Source organism: Oncorhynchus kisutch, linkage group LG1, assembly GCF_002021735.2.
Source record: "Oncorhynchus kisutch isolate 150728-3 linkage group LG1, Okis_V2, whole genome shotgun sequence".
NCBI lineage: Eukaryota > Metazoa > Chordata > Actinopteri > Salmoniformes > Salmonidae > Oncorhynchus > Oncorhynchus kisutch.
The window spans coordinates 20,710,903-20,730,645 of record NC_034174.2 but is presented as its reverse complement, the minus strand read 5'-3'; the positions used below and the strand labels follow the sequence as shown (position 1 = coordinate 20,730,645).

Here is a 19,743-nt window from a genome sequence, read left to right as displayed (position 1 = left end):
TACAAGAGACAGATTTATTTACCCCCTCTTTGGTAAGATTTTATTGTAATTTGTTTTTTAAATTGTTTTTATTTTTGTTACTTTCAACAATTGCACATGGACTACTCATTCATATATTTATGTTAAATCCCAAAAAGTGTTTTTTCTTTGTGAATAAATAAATAGGAAATACATTTTTAAAGTCAAGTGGCAAGCTTCATCAATTTCACTATCATTTTATGCACTTGGCAGATGCTACACTGTATTACTAGTGCGCGCCAAGAGGAGGGGCGTGCGTTCGCTCATTTTAGGAGTACTGCATGTCGTCTGTGGTTCAACTTGTGCATGGAATTATTAAGAACTGTTTACATTTTTGAATATACTTTTTTGAATAGGGTAGGCTATATTATTTGGGAAAATTCAGGCTCATGTAATGCTGTATTAGAATCAATAGGCCTATCGGTGGAGTGAAAAAGTAGGCTTACATGTTCAAGTCCGCGCGCCGTCGAGAGTTTGGCAATGCAGTCAAAGCCAAATGAGAGATTCGTGATCTATTTTCATTAGCTCAAACAGGTAAGTAAAATCGTAAAATGCTTCATATAATTTGAGATGAGTTTCCTCGTTCTCCCTCCTCACCCAGCTATACTGTGATTTAGACATCGAATGTATTCAATTTGGATCCAGAAGAAGGTTATATTCACACTGATATGATTTAATAATCTGAAATATAATCTACGATTTTCTATGATATATTCCCAGTAACTGGTCTACGTTGGGTGTTTCAAACCTCCCACTGGGCACAGACGTCAATTCAACTTCTATTCCGCGTTGGTTCAATTTAATGTAGTTGAAATGACGCCGATTCAACCAGTGAGTGTGTGTCAAGTGTGTTGTTTCTACTCCACTTGAAGGACAACATTATTTCTGTTTATATTGTTTTTGTCAGTTTTAGAACTAGGTTGAGATATGCTGAAAAAAAATATATATATAATATTGTATTGACAACCACTGTATGTATTTACCTGGTTTTATGGAGGAATTGTGTACCTTAACTGTTCCATGATGATATACACATGGCATTTCCTGCAAGTCAGATAAACTCGTATTGCCTTATTGCATGTTTAACAGGGCAGCTGTGAGAATTATAAACCTATTAATCACATCGCAGTTTAGTTGGATAGCTAATACATTAGTGCTATTGGAGATGTTCCCAGGCAGACTCATGGCCCAGACAGTTGACCAAGCTGCATAGACAAAGTACTGTACTCCACTGTATTCATTGATACTTAGCCTATTGTAATGCTCTACTCTCCTAATGACATTTGTAGAAAGAACCTGAAAAGGCTAAGGTAATGCTATTTGTGACTTTTCAATTACCAAAACCAGATTACAATGCATCACATGCCTACCTAAAAATGGCAATGAATGGAAACTCAATTTCAAACCTTTGGTTTATTAACCATGAGCATGCAGAAAGTCAATCAGTCCTATTAATATGTATACCCATGTCCCTTCTAGTTTTAAACACTAAACCTCAGTTGGTTTGACATGAAGTTGCAGGTGTTATTTTAACCTTTATTTAACTAGGCAAGTCAGTTAAGAACAAATTCTTATTTTCAATGACGGCCTCGGAACAGTGGGTTAACTCCCTGTTCAAGGGCAGAACGACAGATTTGTACCTTGTCAGCTCGGGTGTTTGAACTTGCAACCTTCCGGTTACTAGTCCAACGCTCTAACCACTAGGCTACCCTGCTGCCCCACTCAGTCTGTCTATAATGTAACATGTACACCAGTGCAATTCAATTAATTATCAATTAATTATTGATGTTGTATATTATTGATGTTGTATATTTCCAATTTTCAATCAAGTCTAAAGGCAAATTATTCTAGGTATTTTTACTGTATCATGAAGATTATTATATACCGGTAGTTAACCTCATTATAATGATTCTGTTGTTGAAATTGCACAACACGTTTTTGAGAAGCTCCCATGTTCATGTGGGACTTAGAAGGCACGTATTGTATGACCATCAGTCCGTGCGCATCTTTCTCCCAGAAAGGCACGTAGTGGTTGTGACAGGAATGCAAAGTAGAGAGGCCCAGGTCCCGGAGTGCCACATTTCTATGATGTGTCCAGTTAAACATCAACCCAGGGGATCAGGCTCAATTAAAATGCAGAATGTCCAGGGGACATGGAGTGCTTTGGTACACTTTAGTACTAGCTGTAATTACATTGTTCAGTATTGATTAGCAATTATGTATTTCAACCCATTCATCATTTGAATGTAAAGACCTCTAGGGAAATTAAAACCTCCAGGGAGATTACTATTCTCTTGAATTAGAAGAAGTCTGGATTATTGATCTGTATTGAGCTAGAAAGACAGAGGGTTTGAATTACTATAACCTTCGTATGAGAACATGGAACAAATTGGGATAGATGCTTTTTGACATTTCTAGGGCTTTTACATTATTAGGCTGTGATGACAGAGGACAGAGCATGACATTTTTAGGCACTTTATGAAATAATTTGGGTTGTTAATTAAGAAAAGGTTTCACAGACACATAGTGTGTAATACCAACACAGCTCTCTTTGGCTACCAGTATCTAAACATTTCCTATTAGGCTGTTATTTACTATGATTCAGCAGAAGCTTTTAACATTGGCTCTTTATCACCACACGTCTCTTCATCACTGTCTCTCTCATATTTGGCTTGACCAGAAAGTACTCAGCTCTTTGTTTTTGAGATAAAATCCCATTATGTTTACAGTTTAAGAGTCATATTGACTGCAATCTTGTGGACTGTCTGGGCGTCCTACTTTAATAATTAATCATTTTTTAGTCTCCTCAGAGATCTGCAGCTGGTCTCAATAAGGATGACATTGTCCAACCATCAGACCTGGAGGTAACCCAAAGACGTCAGTGCTCCCTTCTCTCTGTGTCCCAGATTGGAGATGGTCCACTGGGCCACCCAGTGGTTGACATGTGTCTGGCTCCAGACTGTCCTGGCCTCCGCGTTGGACACCTGTCCCTCCACAGCCCCTAGCCCTGTCAACTTCTCTGTGGCCTACACCATGCCCTTCTTCCAAACAAAAAGCCCCATCCAAAACATAGTGACCAACTCAATGTACCAGGAAGTGTATGTTGCATCTCAGAATGTGGTCGAAGCTGTGAACATGAGTTTGGAGAAGGTGTGGGAGCTTCCTACAGGCCCTGTGGGCAGCCCTGAGTGTAAGATTTGCAATTTGTGTGATGTTGACAAGGATCCCAACTTCCTAGAGAACACTGACAATGAGGTATTGTTGTTGGATACGTTCTTTATGTATTTATATTCTTGTGGGAGTTCTCAATATGGTGTGTGCCATTTTCACCAACTTAAGACAGATGGACAAGCACCCAATAAGAATTCTTCAAAATGTTTATTCAGAAAAGAATCTAACTCTGCTGCCTATTGCCCTGACTGCCTTGCCAGCCCGCTGGGCACCAAAGTCACCATGGTGGAGGAGGGGCAGACTGTATACTTTTTTGTGGCTGCCACTGTCAACGACAGTGTTACACAGAGATATGGCAGGAAGTCCATATCAGTGCGCCGACCATTGGCAACAGAAGATGGGTTCTACAGCGATGTGCGGGGACTGACCGTTCTGCCTAACCTGCGCAGGACCTACAACATTGAGTATGTCTACAGCTTCTTCACCCAGGAGTTTGTCTACTTCCTGTCCGTCCAGAGAGAGAGCCCTGACCAGGAGTTCTCCCCGTTTCAGACTCGGCTGGGCCGCCTGCCGAGGAGCGAGTGGGAGATGAGAAGGTACCGGGAGGTGGTTCTGGAGTGCCGTTTCGAACCCAAGCGGAGGAGGAGGAGGAACACGGTGAGCGGGAGCGAGGCCTTTAAGGATGTGGTTTACAATGTGGTGCAGGCAGCCCACTTTGGGAAGGCAGGCAGGGAGCTGGCAGATGAACTAGGGGCAGAGGAAGAGGATGACATCCTGTATGGAGTGTTCGCTGTCACAGATGACAACGGGGTCACAGAGCACGACTCAGCCCTCTGTGCCTTTCCCATGGACAACGTGAACAAGGCTATCGATGACGGGGTGGATGACTGCTGTAAGTCCGGCCCAGAGCAGCTGTCCCGGGGACTGTGCCACTTCCAGGCCTGCGAGAGCTGTCCTCATGAGGTGAGTTCACCAGCCGACAACGGGGTCACAGAGCACGACTCAGCCCTCTGTGCCTTTTCCATCGCAGTTGTGATTTTTTTGTTTGGTTTATAATGCCATTGATGATTAGATGTGTTTTTTTTTTCATTAAAAAGGCTATTTTCTCTTGAACCATATGGCCTATCTATTAAAATCTCAGGGACAATATGGACACTGATATAAAAAATGAATAGTATATATGAATATATATTTTAAGTTATTCAAGTATAAATTACAAAATTTACCATAGATTGCTATAGATTTTCTGTTCATTACCAAAATACCTGAAGATTCTGGTAACTTTGGTAAACTAACGGTAGCTTTGCAACCCTACTTCTGACTCCTTAACTCCTCTAGGGAGCAATCAATTTGTCCGGAAGCTATTTTTTTAGGATGTAAAACTGCTTTATGGAAAAAGGACACACCATTATTCCAACACAAGAAAACAGCTGAAAAGGAACAGGATTTTGGACAGAGGCCAATGTATTTGGGAGTTAGTTAGCTTTTAAACTTGTTTCCAGATATGTGTCTTTGAATAAATGTCTCATGGCACATGTACTTTAACAGTGCCTTTGGCAATGTTCTATTGTTAGTCAAATGAATTTTATGCCTCATTAATCTGGAAATTAAACAACATTTTTGATTGTCACCGTGGTATATAGGCGTAAGGCCGAGACAATAAGAAGACACAGTGGCAGAATACATTCATCCACACCTTTGTTTCATCACAAAACCAGAGAGCAACATCTGCCTGGTGAAGTCCACTAAACAAACAGTTACATGGTCAAGCAAGTTAATGTTTCCAAAATTTTTAGACTACTAAAAAACAATTGATTTAGAACCAGAGAGAGTTACTGCAAGTTGCAAAGAAAACAGGAGCTGCCTCCACTAATTCCAGCAGCATTTCAACGTCAATATTTCCTCATCATCAAATCACCTATGTTTAGTCTAATACAGTGACAACTAAGATACCAAAAAACGATTTAGCCCAATCAACGTAATCTAAATATGATATGGCTGTCCATGGTACTGATTAACATGTTGACTCACCCTGAAACGCCAATGCCATCGTCCTCTCTTTTATGACTCTGTCATACAGTACACACTTTTAGTTTTAGTTGTCCTAGGTTACCTGGTTAAAATGCTTGCTCGTTAGTCTAACTTCCTTTGATGGGCAATGATGCGCCAGGCCAGCTAGTTTAACATTAGCCTACTACCTCTAGCTACATATTGAACTTCCATCCTCTCAGGCCAGGGACACAATATATGAATTTATGGTTAGATCAGAATCACCAATATAATAATTTGCCAGTACGGAGAATTAAGTAAAACCACTAGTCCAAATCCCTATCTCGATCCATGGGTAATTTAGGAAAGGGACGATTTTAGCTAGCTAGTTAGCCACCGGAGGACAACGACACAATGAGATGCAATAATTCAATTTTTTTCTGTAAATTACGCTTGGCTTGTGATTGGTTTGAAGCCAAATCCAAACTGGCATCAGATAGAGGGTGTACACATACTGAGACAGAGGGGTGCTGTTTCGCTCAATCGGATGCTTTTCCAGGGAGATACATTCAGCCTCCTACAAACTGAAGGAAGCCTGGCCATGAACCTCCTTGAATGTGGAATGTTCCTGTAAGGCCATTGGAGAGTTTGACATTTAGCCACATTATGTGCATCAGATAACTATTGACTAAATGTAGAGGTTCCAATGATATTGAAGATGTTTGACAGCTTGAAATGTTGTCTTTGCCAGATTCATAAGCAAAGTATTATGCCAAATTAAGAACTTGCCAAAGAACTCCTGTGCTCCACTATTAGTCACACTTGACATTAAATGGGTGGATGAACGAAAATCCTTCAGTAGATTCTCATTCTGCAAAACTGTAATTCTAGGTGAAGGCTACTGAGGCCACCTCTACCATGTTTTACAGTACTTTTCTGTTCCTGTATGTTTTCACAATTCAGGGCAGGAGTGGCCTGCCAGCTGGAATTGACAGGAATCTGAAATCCTGGCCCCTCCCTCTCCAACAGTAGATCATAGCTGATACCAATAACCCTGCTTCTCACAAGAACAACTACACTTCCTTTTAGTGTCATTACCTGTTGTGTAGTAGGCATTATTGAAGTGGATATATTTTGTTATGTGGTCAGATGACTTGAAAACAGAGCCCTTTGGCCACACATACCAGTGGTGGTTTGGTGTCGAAAAACAGATGCATATGCAGAAAATAATCTGATACCTACTGCAAAATATGGTGTTTTGGGATTATTTTGCTTTCACTGGTCCTGGGGGCCTTGTTAAGGTCAATTGCATCAAGAACTTTTCCAAGTACCAGGACATTTTTGTCAAAAACCTAGTTATCTCTGCCAGGAGGCTGCAACTTGGCCACAAGTGGATCTTCCAGCAAGAGAAATAACCCCAAACACACAACAAAATCTACAAAGGAATGGTAAATTGACCACAAATCAACATTTTGCAATGGCCATCTCAGTTTCTGGACTTGAACCCCATTGAAAACCTGTAGTTTGAATTGAAGAGGGTAGTCCTTAATCGCACACTAAGAATATCAAGGATCTGGAAAGATGGAGGAATGGTCTCTCTGTATGGAGGAATGGTCTCTCTGTATGGAGGAATGGTCTAGGATCCCTCCCAATGTGTTCTCCAATCTCATAAAACATTTGACAAAAATGCTCAGTGTCACTATCCTCGCCATGCGGAGGTTATTAGTTGTCAAACAAAACCTCTGACCAATTGTATTAGTATTAAAATGTAAATAATTAAAATATTAAAATGTATAAAAATGTTTGCTCATCTTTATCAAGGGTGCCAATAATTTGGGACCCGACTGTATAATTTGAAGTCTGTTTCAGTGGCCCATGGCATTGAGCAGCTGTCCCGGGTCTGTGCCACTTCCAGGCCTGGCATTGAGTGCTTACTGTTGTCTGGTTATTGCCTCACTGTCTGCCCTCTACCTCCAGCACACCCAGATGTTGTGAAACCATGGAAATAAACCCACCTTAACCAATCTTTTCCTAGTACAGTATTGTGGGAGAAAACACCTTTTTTTACAAGTTCCCGAGACAGTCAGAAAAAACACTCTGATCATATGACATATTCAATTTTGTGTCAGTAGTACAGATACTGATTCCCAAACACCACAAGGAGTTCTGTTGAACTAATGAGCATATACTGTTCCTTAGCTATATCCTTCTTCTTCTAGTTTTTGATTCAACTGCCTTTTTGGAGAATTCCTAATTTGCACAACAGCTTGTGTGCATATTCTTGACTGTTGTAACTTGAAATCTGAGACAATGATTGCTTCGTTATCATATTATTTGTACCTCTTTAGATGGATCGAATAATAGGTTTAATTGTACCACGTCAGAGTGATCACTAGAATATAGTAGCGCTATGAATCACTGTGGCCTCTGAGGCCAGACACGATTGTGGTTTTCTGGTCCCATGAGGAAGTTGGGCAAAATGAGTCAATAATGATGCACAGACTACAACTGACATAATAATAGCATCAGAACTGTGGAGCAACTCACTGCTCAGCGTGCTCTCAAAGTGTTCCCTTCTAAAGCCTTACGACTTTTTCTTCCTTGTTCACTTGGCATCAGAAAAGCTGCTCATCTAGTTCCTTGTTCCTAGAACTTTCATGCCACATTTGTTTACAAAACAACAGCAGTAGGGTGTAGTGCCTCAAGGCCTGATGTCATGTACCCTCATATACTGCCCTACGTTTACTAAAGGACTTTAGCCAACAGGTTGGAGCTGGAGGGCTTTTGTTACAAAATGTGAACACAATTTGTCCATGCATCAAGATAATTATTTTTTTGCTTTCTGTTATTTACACTCTTAGAAAAAAGGATTGCAAAAGTATTCTCCTGGCCCTACTAAAAATTTACATAGTCTCCCTATCTATTATGGCCTATCTCCCTGTTACTAGAGCATGGAGAACAACGCCACCTGCAGGGACCACCCCAGCATGGTGTCTAAGCCTTATTACAGAGTGGACCTCTTCAACAAGCAGATGAATGATGTCCTGCTCACCTCACTGCTGGTCACCACCATTGAGAACAAGACCGTGGCACACATTGGCACCTCCACTGGACGGCTCCTGCAGGTATGGAGGGGGACAGAGAGCTCACAATAGTGTGTGATCCTGATCCATTTGATCTAATGAATGAAAACTGTGAACACAGTCCAGCCCTTCTTTGATAGATTACTAACTATCTGCTCTGTCTCTTTGTCAGCTTGTTTTGAGAAGATCAAGCCCTACTATCTTTGCTAATTACACCTTGGTAGAGAACCAGAGGGTCTCCTCCATTGCTGCTGTGTACTCGTCAGAATCTCTACTGTTTGTGGTTGGAGACAAGGTATGGAAAAGCCTGTTCAAAATCTGTTACAGGTAGTAAATACACTGTACACAGTAATCAAAGTGACTCTTTGATTTGATCAAAGTTAATCAAATCTCTCTCTTTGGCTGTTAGGTGATCCAGGTGCCTCAGAGGGGGCCAGGCTGCCAGCACTTCATGACCTGTGCAATGTGCCTGATGGCCCCTGAGTTCATGGGCTGTGGCTGGTGCTCTGGAGTGTGCTCTTGGAAGGAGGAGTGCAGTGGCCGCTGGAGGAATGAGTCTTGCCCCCCTGGTATCACTGGGGTGAGAAGAACTGGGGAGAGGGATGTGTTTGTTTAATGTAGTTTAGATTGGAGCAATTAGCTTCCCACCAATACCATGGTTGTTAATGCTGGCTAGAAATGTCATTAGTCATATGCATGTTTGGTTATCATAAAGATATGTTTGAGATTGTCCATATTCACAGATTACCTGAGCATAACGTGACCATAACTTTTGTATTTGTATGTGGTTATTATGCTAAGTTGTTATTGTTGGTCATATGCTGAGTCTGTTTGTTCCTGTTTGGTTTAGTTCTTCCCCAAGATGGCTCCCCCTGATGGTCAGTCAGAGCTGACTCTGTGTGGCTGGGAGTTCCAGTCTCCCCTGAGGCCTGCCATCAGCTCCAGAACCCACCTGGTCAGACTGGGACAGACAGCCTGTGCTGTGCTGCCACTGAAGAGCAACAACACACAGTAGGCTTTTTCACACTTCATTGTTCTTCGCCCAAGACAAAGACTGGCCCTGGGTTAACATAGCCTGTTTTCCCACAAGCAGGATTAACTGAAACCAAATGTCACTTTTCTGGAGTAGCAAATTCAAATTAGGTAACAGTAGAACTCTGTGATTGGCTAGCCCCGAAAAGTCGGTGCTAATCCTCCTCCAAAGCAGGGCCAGCTAGTCCTGGGCCAAGGTTGGTGCTAGCCCACTTTAGAATGTTTAAGTGTGGATACTCTCTTAGCCCTGGACTAAGTTTGAACTCTCTCAGTGAGTATCACTCACAATGACAGAGATACACAGTGAATCATATTAGACATATTGACTTAAACTGAGTATAACAAACATTAGGAACACTTTCCTAATATTGAGTTGCATCCCCGCTTTTGCCCTCAGAACAGCCTCAATTCATTGGGGCATGGACTCCACAAGGTGTTGAAAGCAATACAAAGGGATGCAGGCCCATGTTGACTCCCAGTTGGCTGGATGTCCTTTGGGTGGTGGACCATTCTTGATACACACAGGAAACTGTTGAATCTGAAAAACCCAGCAGCATTGCAGGTCTTCACCCTCTGAATGACACAAATACCTAATCCATCTCTCAATTGTCTTAAGGCTTAATCTACACTGATTGAAGTGGATGTAACAATTGACATCAATAAGGGATCATAGTTTTCACCTGGATTCACCTGGTCAGTCTATGTCATGGAAAGAGCAGGTGTTTTTAATGTTTTGTTTACTCAGTGTATACAGTAGGTTTATTATATGTAGGTAGGTTTTACTCAACTAGTAATGCAACATAGATGTTAATAAAACTGAAATGTATTCATGTCTCGTGGTGATTTCTGATGCATCAATGTTAATTTGACACTGACATGTTGATGAGCCTGTTCTTGTGCCGCTCCTTAGCCTGGTGTGTAAGATTCACTCTGGGGCCATTGAGCTGTCCAAACCAGTTAACATCACTGTAAAGGTGCAAGAGGGGAAGGTGGAGGGCCGCTACTCCATCGACGGGAACGCGGAGATGCCAGGATTTACCTTTGTGGTAATTTGAATCTACTGTTGATTTAACTGCTTAGTTGTAGTTGGGTGATTCATTTGATTATGCCTCTGTTAATAATAAAATATATTATTGCATGTAACAGAAACATATTGTAAATATCAAGTGAGTTTGGAAGTATCCTCTGTTGTACATACAAAGTCACCATCACATTATCAGCAATACTTGATGAATGGCCTTTTGATTAAATTGGGGACATTTTGCTCCCTCTGGCAGATTCCCAACATCACAGAGATCCAGCCCAACTACGGGCCTCGTGTTGGGGGAACTCTGATCACTGTGACTGGGCCTCACCTGGACGCTGGGAAGACCAGAAGGGTCACTCTGAATGGAGAGCCCTGCCCAATCACCAGGTGGGCAGATGCAGTTACTGGTTATGTTATTATGTCTCTCTTGTGATGTTTTCACCCAAAGTCTGTTTTCTCTAACCTGGACTTCTAAAATACCTGACTGTACACTCTTAGAAAAAAAGGTTCCAAAATTGTTCTTCCACTGTTCGTATAGGAGAATCCTTTTTGGTTCCAGGTAGAACCTTTTTTGGTTTCAAGTAGAACTATTTTGTGTTCCATGTAGAACCCTCTGTGGAAAGCATTCTACATGGAACCCAAAAGGATTCTACCTGAAACCAAAAATGGTTCTTCAAAGGGTTCTCCTATGGGGACAGCTGAAAAACCCTTTTAGGTTCTAGATAGCACCTTTTTTCTATGAGTTTATGGCATAATTCACTGTCTACTATTTACCTGTGAGAGCCGCATGCTTGTCCCAGCATTTGTTTGTACAGTAATGTCAGTATTGGAAACTGATTTCGATCTGACTGTGCTCAGACTACTTATTATTACTTTTTTTTTTTTACCTTTAAACCTTTCAATTACAGGGAGTGAATGAAAAACTAGTTGTTTTGATGACTAACTCACTGTGGGGGAAATATATATATATATATATATTTATATATATATAAGTCTACCAGTATATCATTTAAGTTGTCTGTTAAACTTTTTAATGTGTCAGATGTGAAAGCCACATGTAGAGTGAGGTGAACCTACATCCTATAGTATTGCCTGTAGGAGCACTAACCCTGGACTTTCCCTCTACTCCACCGGTCTCCAGTGTCACAGCGCCCAGAGGGAACATGTCCTCCATCATCTGTCTGTCTCAGCCCATCTCGGAGGTGAGGGACGTCCCCCTCAGTGTGTTCATAGACAAGTCCCCCATCCTCACCACCAAGGTCTTCTACTACAAAGAGAACCCAGAGGTCACAGCCGTCCTCCCAGACTGTAGTTTTGACAGGTAGGCCAAGCCAGTGAGGCTTCTTCACTATATGGAATGACCCGTCTCAACGATCAGTATTACCATCTCAACCATGAGACAAGGTTGAACGATCTAAGCCCTGCTGCTGGGTCTCTGTAGAATCTGTTATGTTATCGTCTCTCCACTCTCCAGGGGGTCAAAGATAATCATTGAGGGGAAGAACTTGGACTCTGTATACAGGACCATCATCCGCTTTAGGCCCAACGAGAGCCACCTGAAGCCTGTCACCAGAGTAAGATCTCGTTGTAAGATTATACTACCACATACTGTGTACATGATAGAGATGAAAACATGTTTTATCTCTATAGTATACATAATATAATCATATTCATACAGCTATTTTTATAATTCCCTCCAGGAGTGCAAAGGCAAGTCATTGCCCACACGGATGGAGTGCATAACCCCTGCTTTCCCCCGGGAAGAGACAGAGGAAGGGGAGCTCTCCTTTGATATGGATGGAGCTGTTGGACTGTGGAATGGAGAGTTCTCCTACCACCCCTATGGCGAGCCAATACCCTTTGAAACTGACGGCCATGTACTTAGGCTGTATGCTGGACAAGATGAAGTGTCACTACATGTAAGTGCAACAGTGCCATAACAACAAAATGTTAATGGTGTCATGTCTATTTGACTGCAACTTACTGTCAGAAGGAGTAAGAATATTGTTTTTATTGCTTACATACTGTTTAAACCTTTTCAAGAAGAAAAACTCAGAACTCTTTTTTTCTTCACCCTCACAGCACCAGAAACTGAATCTTGTGAGTTCCTGCATGACAATCACTATGACAGTGGGAGGAGTGGATTGTGACGCAAAAGTTCTGGACAATGAAATCACCTGCAGGATCCCTAGAAACGTAACCATCAGTGGACTGCCTGTGAAGGTAAGTTAGTAACTGGAAACTATGTTGTCCATTCAACATTAGAGTATGTCAACAGCTTTACATAGATTCAAGCAATAAACATCCTACTATTGGGTTTTCCCTAAATATGTGGTTAAGTGAGGAAAACAAGACAGTAGTCTGGCAGCAGTCTTGATCTGACCCACTGTCTATCCTCCCCCAGATTTCCATCAATGGGCAGGTTCACAACGTTGGGACAGTGGTCCTGGTCAGTAACCACTACATGGTGGGCATCGTACTGGGGATACTGGGGGCCCTGGTGGCAGGGGCCGTGCTGGCCTTCGTAGTCATGAAGCACCTGAGGAAGCAGAAGAAAGGTGGGGTTCCCTGTCTGTCTGGACTTTAATCAGGCCATCTTACACAACCCCAATGACTGGTAATGAGGATGTCTTATACACCTGGTTTCAGTAGGACATCCACAGCCATGCACAGACATGCACAGCCATGCACAGACATGCACAGCCATGCACAGCCATGCACAGACATGCACAGCCATGCACAGACATGCACAGCCATGCACAGCCATGCACAGTGACAGCGGTAGCTAACATTGTCTTGTTGACTTTTGATGCGGTTCCCTACTCCCTTGGTTTATGATTGAAAACTAATTTCCAGCCTCTCAGGTGGAGACCCGTTTGGCTCATAACCACAACCGCCCCGGCAGCAGTAGTGTGGAACTGTCCCCTGTAGGGGACTACAGAAGAGGTGAGACTGTAATTGGCTAATATCATATTTTATGTAGGGAATCTATCAATCCATTTTGTCTCGTTCAATTTCTATTCTTAGGTTTCAACAACAGTGGTTGAAATCTACACATACTGACATAAATTAATTATCTACACATGCTGAAGGAACTCTACTGACCTTGCCCCTCACCACTCTAGTAGTCCTGCCTCAGAGGCCAAGTTTGGCTCTGGGAAGCACAGTGGTGTTCCCCAGCCCGGCCTATGCTGCAGGCAGCATGGACCCCACCCTCACCCCCCTCATGCCCCCTGAGAAGATCTCCATCTCCAGCTTTAGACCAGAGCTCCTGGAGGAGGTGAAGGACGTGCTGATCCCAGCAGACATGCTCATCGTCCAGCACCACCAGATTATCGGCAAGGGTCAGTCTCATTACAGTGTGTACAGCACACAGTGTGCTTTTTAATCAAATGCACATAGGCTACTATTCCCATACCACCTTGACTGATGGATAGAGGGTGTTATTATAGCATATAAATCAGCAATTTGAAAGTTCATGGATCATAATAGGGACTCACACTGATGACTTGATATACAGTATGTCGTTGAATTTTGTTTCTGATGATAATAATGTTCTCTTATCTCCCCCAGGTCATTTTGGCACAGTTTACCATGGCTACTTCACAGACCATAACAACAGAGAAATCCACTGTGCAGTCAAGTCATTGAACAGTGAGCACCTCCTCCCTGATTCACAATGTTCTAGATCTGAACCAGGTGGACTGAGTATTAGTCACCTGTACATGTGACCAGCAGGGTAATCATGGAACAACCCTGCTCATACGCAGGAATAATTAAACATGTACACTAGGTTTAATGTGGTTTGTTTAGGGTTTTTAAGCTTGATCTGTAAATGTTGACTGTTCATAAGCAGTTTTTACGTTCATTTATGTGTGTGCCCTGCATATGAGCATGCATTTGTGTGTGCGTGTGTTGTGCATGTGTCGTGCATGTGTGTGTGTGTGTGTGCCATATCAGGGATAACAGATGTAGAAGAGGTAGAGCAGTTTCTAAAGGAGGGCATCTTGATGAAGGGGTTCCATCACACCAATGTTCTCTCTCTGCTGGGCATCCTGTTGCCTCAGGAGGGGCTCCCCCTGGTGGTACTACCTTATATGAAGCACGGGGACCTCCGCCACTTCATACGCTGTGAGAAAAGGGTGAGGAAGCCGGCGCCAAACAGTAGCTACATTACAATGTTCACTTTTATCAGCATACAAGGGATCTCCTTAACACCTCAGTGATATATCTCAAGGCTTATGTGACCGACATCTTTATTGTGTGGTATTGATTCTTCCTATAGAACCCCACGGTGAAAGACCTGATTGGCTTTGGGCTTCAGGTTGCCAAGGGGATGGAGTACTTAGCACATATGAAGTTTGTGCACAGAGACCTCGCAGCACGCAACTGCATGTAAGTCAGGGTTGAGCAGTCACTTCAGTTCTCTGTGAATGGGGCTAGTCACCACTTTAAACTATACATTAGTCCTGATATAAGCTAACTGGTTTTATTTTCCTTAGCAATGCTACTGTACTATAGTTGCAGGCTTGCATTCACAGATAACCAATCTGTGACCCTTATGTTTGCCCTTACTATTGTCTGTGCAGGCTGGATGAGTCGTACACAGTGAAGGTGGCAGACTTCGGCATGGCCAGGGATGTGTTCGATAAGGAGTACTACAGTGTTCAGGACCACAGGAAGGCCAAGCTACCAGTCAAGTGGATGGCCATTGAGAGCCTACAGACACAGAAATTCACTGCCAAGTCAGACGTAGTAAGTGAAGGAATTACTTTCTGATAACATAATAAGAATTAGGCAGCATTTGTGGAATTAGGACTGGCTATGTTGTTACTTGATTAATTACAGTGTGACTACACAGCAATAAGAGCAACTTTATATTACACCCAAATCATTTCTCACCATGCTAACTTTCATCATGACCTCCTATTACAGTGGTCCTTTGGGGTGTTGATATGGGAGATGTTAACCAGAGGAGCAAGCCCCTACCCAGAGGTGGACCCCTATGACATCACACATTACCTGCTGAAAGGCAGGAGACTCCCCCAACCACAATTCTGTCCTGACCCTTTGTAAGTAGTGGTAATGATAGTCTAGATAACAGTTAATTTTGTTGAAAATACTTCATAGTAGAACTCAAAAGAAAAAAAGAAGCCCTTTTCAAAGTAAACAAATGATATGTCTATAGTAAATATGGTTATACAGTAACATAGATGCTTTAAAAAACCTCAAGGTTCTGGATGAATTTCCCACCTCTACAGTTGCAACAAAGAGAAACAGGATAGTATCGCCAGTAAATAAAGGATGTGGGAAAGGTTAACCTGCAGTGTTAAACCTGTAAATGTCCACCACACACATATCCAAATATTGTTAAGCAATGTCGTCTGGGAGTTAATGATCACCAATTTGCTTCACTTGAAAGATATCCTTAAACGCGCCCATACGCACACACATTTACTGGTATAAGATTACATCTGAACGTCAATGTTTTTCCATGTGTCCTCATCCCATTATCAATGATACATCCTACAGTCTAATCTAATGTGTCCCTTTTCCCACTGAAAAATAGGAAGTGTTGAAATACAGATTAACAATTGAGAGAACAACAGTTGAGTAGGATAGCAAAACATAATGGCTGACTTTTCTGTGTGGGGAAAAAACACATCAAATATGTAAAAGCTATAAATCGTCTCCATATCGCTTTTGCTTAGTCATTTCGGTCCGTAAATTGAAATAAGTACATAGCCTGTACAATATTGTTTTATTTCAGTTAAGCAATTTGTACACTACCGTTCAAAAGTTTGGGGTCACTTAGAAATGTCCTTGTTTTCCATGAAAACATACATGAAATTAGTTGCAAAATTAATAGGAAATATAGTCAAGACATTGACAAGGTTATACATAATTGTGTCCTTCAAACTTTGCTTTCGTCAAAGAATCCTCCATTTGCAGTAATTACATCCTTGTAGACCTTTGGCATTCTAGTTGTCAATTTGTTGAGGTAATCTGAAGAGATTTCACCCCATGCTTCCTGAAGCACTTCCCACAAGTTGGATTGGCTTGATGGGCACTTCTTACAGTCATGCTGCTCCGCTCCCACAACAATTCAATAGGGTTGAGATCCGGTGACTGTGCTGGCCACTCCATTATAGACAGAATACCAGCTGACTGCTTCATCCCTAAATAGTTATTGCATAGTTTGGAGCTGTGCTTTGGGTCATTGTCCTGTTGTAGGAGGAAATTGGCTCCAATTAAGCGCCGTCCACGGTATGGCATGGCGTTGCAAAATGGAGTGATAGCCTTCCTTCTTCAAGATCCCTTTTACCCTGTACATATCTCCCACTTTACCACCACCAAAGCACCCCCAGACCATCACATTGCCTCCACCATGCTTGACAGATGGCGTCAAGCACTCCTCCAGCATCTTTTCATTTTTTCTGCATCTCACAAATGTTCTTCTTTGTGATCCAAACACCTCAAACTTAGATTAGTCCCTGTAGATACTTTTTTCCAATCTTCCTCTGCCCGGTGTCTGTGTTCTTTTGCCCATCTTAATACTTTATTTTTATTGGCCAGTCTGAGATATGGCTTTTTTTTAACTGTGCCTAGGCCAGCATCCCGGAGTCGCCTCCTCACTGTTGACGTTGAGACTGATGTTTTGCGGGGTATTATTTAATGAAACTGCCAGTTGAAGACTTGTGAGGCGTCTGTTTGTCAAACTAGACACTCTAATGTACTTGTCCTCTTGCTCAGTTGTGCACCTGGGCCTCCCGGGGCCTCTCTCTTTCTATTCTGGTTAGGGCCAGTTTGTGCTGTTCTGTGAAGGGAGCAGCGTTGTACGAGATCTTCAGTTCCTTGGCAATTTCTCACATGGAATAGCTTTCATTTCTCAGAACAAGAATAGACTGACGAGTTTCAGAAGGAAGGACTTTGTTTCTGGCCATTTTGAGCCTGTAATCGAACCCACAAATGCTGATGCTCCAGATACTCAACTAGTCTTAAGAAGGCTTTATTGCTTCTTTAATCAGCACGACAGTTTTCAGCTCCGCTAACATAATTGCAAAAGGGTTTTCTATTGATTAATTAGCCTTTTAAAATGATAAACTTGAATTAGCTAACACAACATGCTATTGGAACACAGGTGTGATTGTTGCTGATAATGGGCCTCTGTACGCCTATGTAGATATTCCATAAAAAATCTGACGTTTCCAGCTACCATAGTCATTTACAACATTAACAATGTCTACACTGTATTTCTGATCAATTTGATGTTGTTTTAATGGACAAAAACAAGGACATTCCAAACTTTTGGTAATGTATGACTTGTACTTCTATTGTTAGAAGAAAGCCCCATAGTAAGTTCTATATGGAACTCTCTCCAGGTATGCCATCATGCTGCAGTGCTGGGACCCAGACCCAGAGATGAGACCCAGCTTCGCAACGCTGGTGTCTGCTGTCCTGACCATCCTGTCTGACCTTGAGGGGGAGCACTACATCAGCCTCAAGGTCACCTACGTCAATCTGGACCAGCCACGCCCCTACCCTGCCCTCACAGAGTCCGCAGATGAGTGTGATTCCTCAGACACTGAAGACACACGCTCAATGTCCTCCTGATGTCTCATCAGGACAGGTACATGTAATACAGTATGGCTTGGTGCTATGAGCACAAGGGGCTCAGTTAGAAAGTCAAACTAAAGGTCGTCGGTTATCCTGGACAAAATGACTTGTCTTTTACTACCTAGTGTTGAAAGTGTAGGGACTTGAATGGTCCTCCCCCATTCACATTATAGTATATTACCTGGGAAAGCTTTTGGTAAATAATAACGGATGTAATGTCTATATGTTTTCTCTTAATTTTTTTGAGATGTAGTAATTATACTGTATATTTTGGATCATAATTTTACCAAACAAAATGTACCCTAATGTTTCAACAGTGATCTGTTATTATTCTGTTACTTTTATTTCATGCACAATTTGTTTTAGATAGTGTAATAAATTAACATATTTATTTGTTTATATACTCTTGTTCCTGTGAGATTTTAGTAAAATGGCTCATTTATGTAAAATTCCAATATGATAAGATATTAATTTATGTCATTTAAGTTTGAACATTTTCTACATTAGCTTCTTCCCATGTGGTGGTTTCATCCATTGTCACTCTACACTTACAGTAGATCAGAGACAACTGACACTTGTGTAAACTGTCACTGGTAAATATGCAGCTGGGATATGCAAAAAACACATTTCCAATTCACACGTGTATAAATAAACGTGTACATGTGTGAAATAGGACAAATATAAGCACCCACCAAATTATATATGTTTTTTAATGAGTCCATCAGGATATTACTGTCATTGAGAAAGGCTTCCACTAGAGGCCAGTGTTCTACTATATTTATGGAACGCTGGGGAAATATGGAGAAAATTCAGCACTTCTTTAATATGTGAATCACGTTATATGAACACCATAAAGTAAAATAGAAATAACTCACTGAATAACATGTAGTAATGGTGTACATACCATATGGATAATATCCTTTCCATACTTTAAAATTGCATATCTATCTGTCTTTGTGAGTGCACACAGTGGTCATTAGCCAATTAGATTTGGCTGTTGTCATGAATTAATAGGAAGAACAACCATAAAACACCCATTCAAAGATGAGCTGGATTTCTGTGGAAAGTAGCAACAAAAGTCACGCAACAGTCCTGCTTCTTGCACACAAAAGGAATCCAAGACAAATAAAGAGGGAAATTAACATAAAGTCTATGTTTTTCCCAAGCTACATAAGAACAAAAGTGAATTCCCAGATGGCGGGACATTTGAATATTTCTAAGAAAAGGGCACATTGTAAAAAATGTGCCTGGGTGCCGGGGAGGGTAACACCCAGTAGGGCAGAACCATGGGTTTTACAGGCAAAGGAGGGGGTGAAGAAACTCTGTCTCTCTCCACCACACTGCCTGCCTGTCTGTGTGCTAATGCTGCAGCCACTGTGAAACCTGGCTTCATCACACCCAACTTAACCTGCATGCCTCTCCTTTTGATCTTTATCTGACTGAGAACCTCTGTAGGTTCAATGCTGGGTCTCTTATCATACAGTGATTCTTCTCTCCATGTGCAGGCAATACACATCCAATAAATATTTATACAAGTGCATTCTCATCTGAAACTATGGTATCTATAATGTACAGTATCTATAATGATTCAACAAATGCTTTTCTCTAGGATTTTATTCAAACATCAGAGTTGTGGGACATGTTCTGTCAGCTCTTACTAGCTACAGTATACATGAAGAGAATGAATGACTGTTAACTCAAAAGACATAGTATCACGCACTGCAGTATGGTTATAGCATAAGCTAAATGAAAGTGTAAACACTGTCAGGAATGGAGGGTAGTTATGTAAGGAAGTGACTAGGTGCA

At 41.7% G+C, this 19,743-nt stretch overlaps 1 protein-coding gene across 2 annotated transcripts; it reads left to right on the top strand.

The window, feature by feature from the left end:
* Positions 1-266: 266 nt before the first annotated feature.
* LOC109897970 (macrophage-stimulating protein receptor) lies at positions 267-19,490 on the top strand. 2 transcript variants are annotated; one of them, XM_020492676.2, is made up of 21 exons: positions 267-552; positions 2,820-4,152; positions 8,127-8,303; positions 8,434-8,556; positions 8,671-8,841; positions 9,112-9,272; positions 10,204-10,339; positions 10,571-10,707; positions 11,462-11,641; positions 11,795-11,894; positions 12,021-12,239; positions 12,403-12,543; positions 12,725-12,878; positions 13,177-13,266; positions 13,446-13,664; positions 13,894-13,974; positions 14,281-14,462; positions 14,606-14,715; positions 14,910-15,075; positions 15,256-15,392; positions 17,703-19,490. In XM_020492676.2, the coding sequence occupies exons 2-21, from the start codon at positions 2,932-2,934 to the stop codon at positions 17,932-17,934; spliced, it is 4,137 nt and encodes a 1,378-aa protein (XP_020348265.1). In that variant the 5' UTR covers positions 267-552; positions 2,820-2,931; the 3' UTR covers positions 17,935-19,490. The 2 variants fall into 2 exon arrangements, with proteins under 2 accessions (XP_020348265.1, XP_020348272.1); XM_020492683.1 differs by lacking the exon at positions 267-552 and having other exon boundaries at positions 2,932-4,152; positions 13,449-13,664; positions 17,703-17,934.
* Positions 19,491-19,743: the final 253 nt, after the last annotated feature.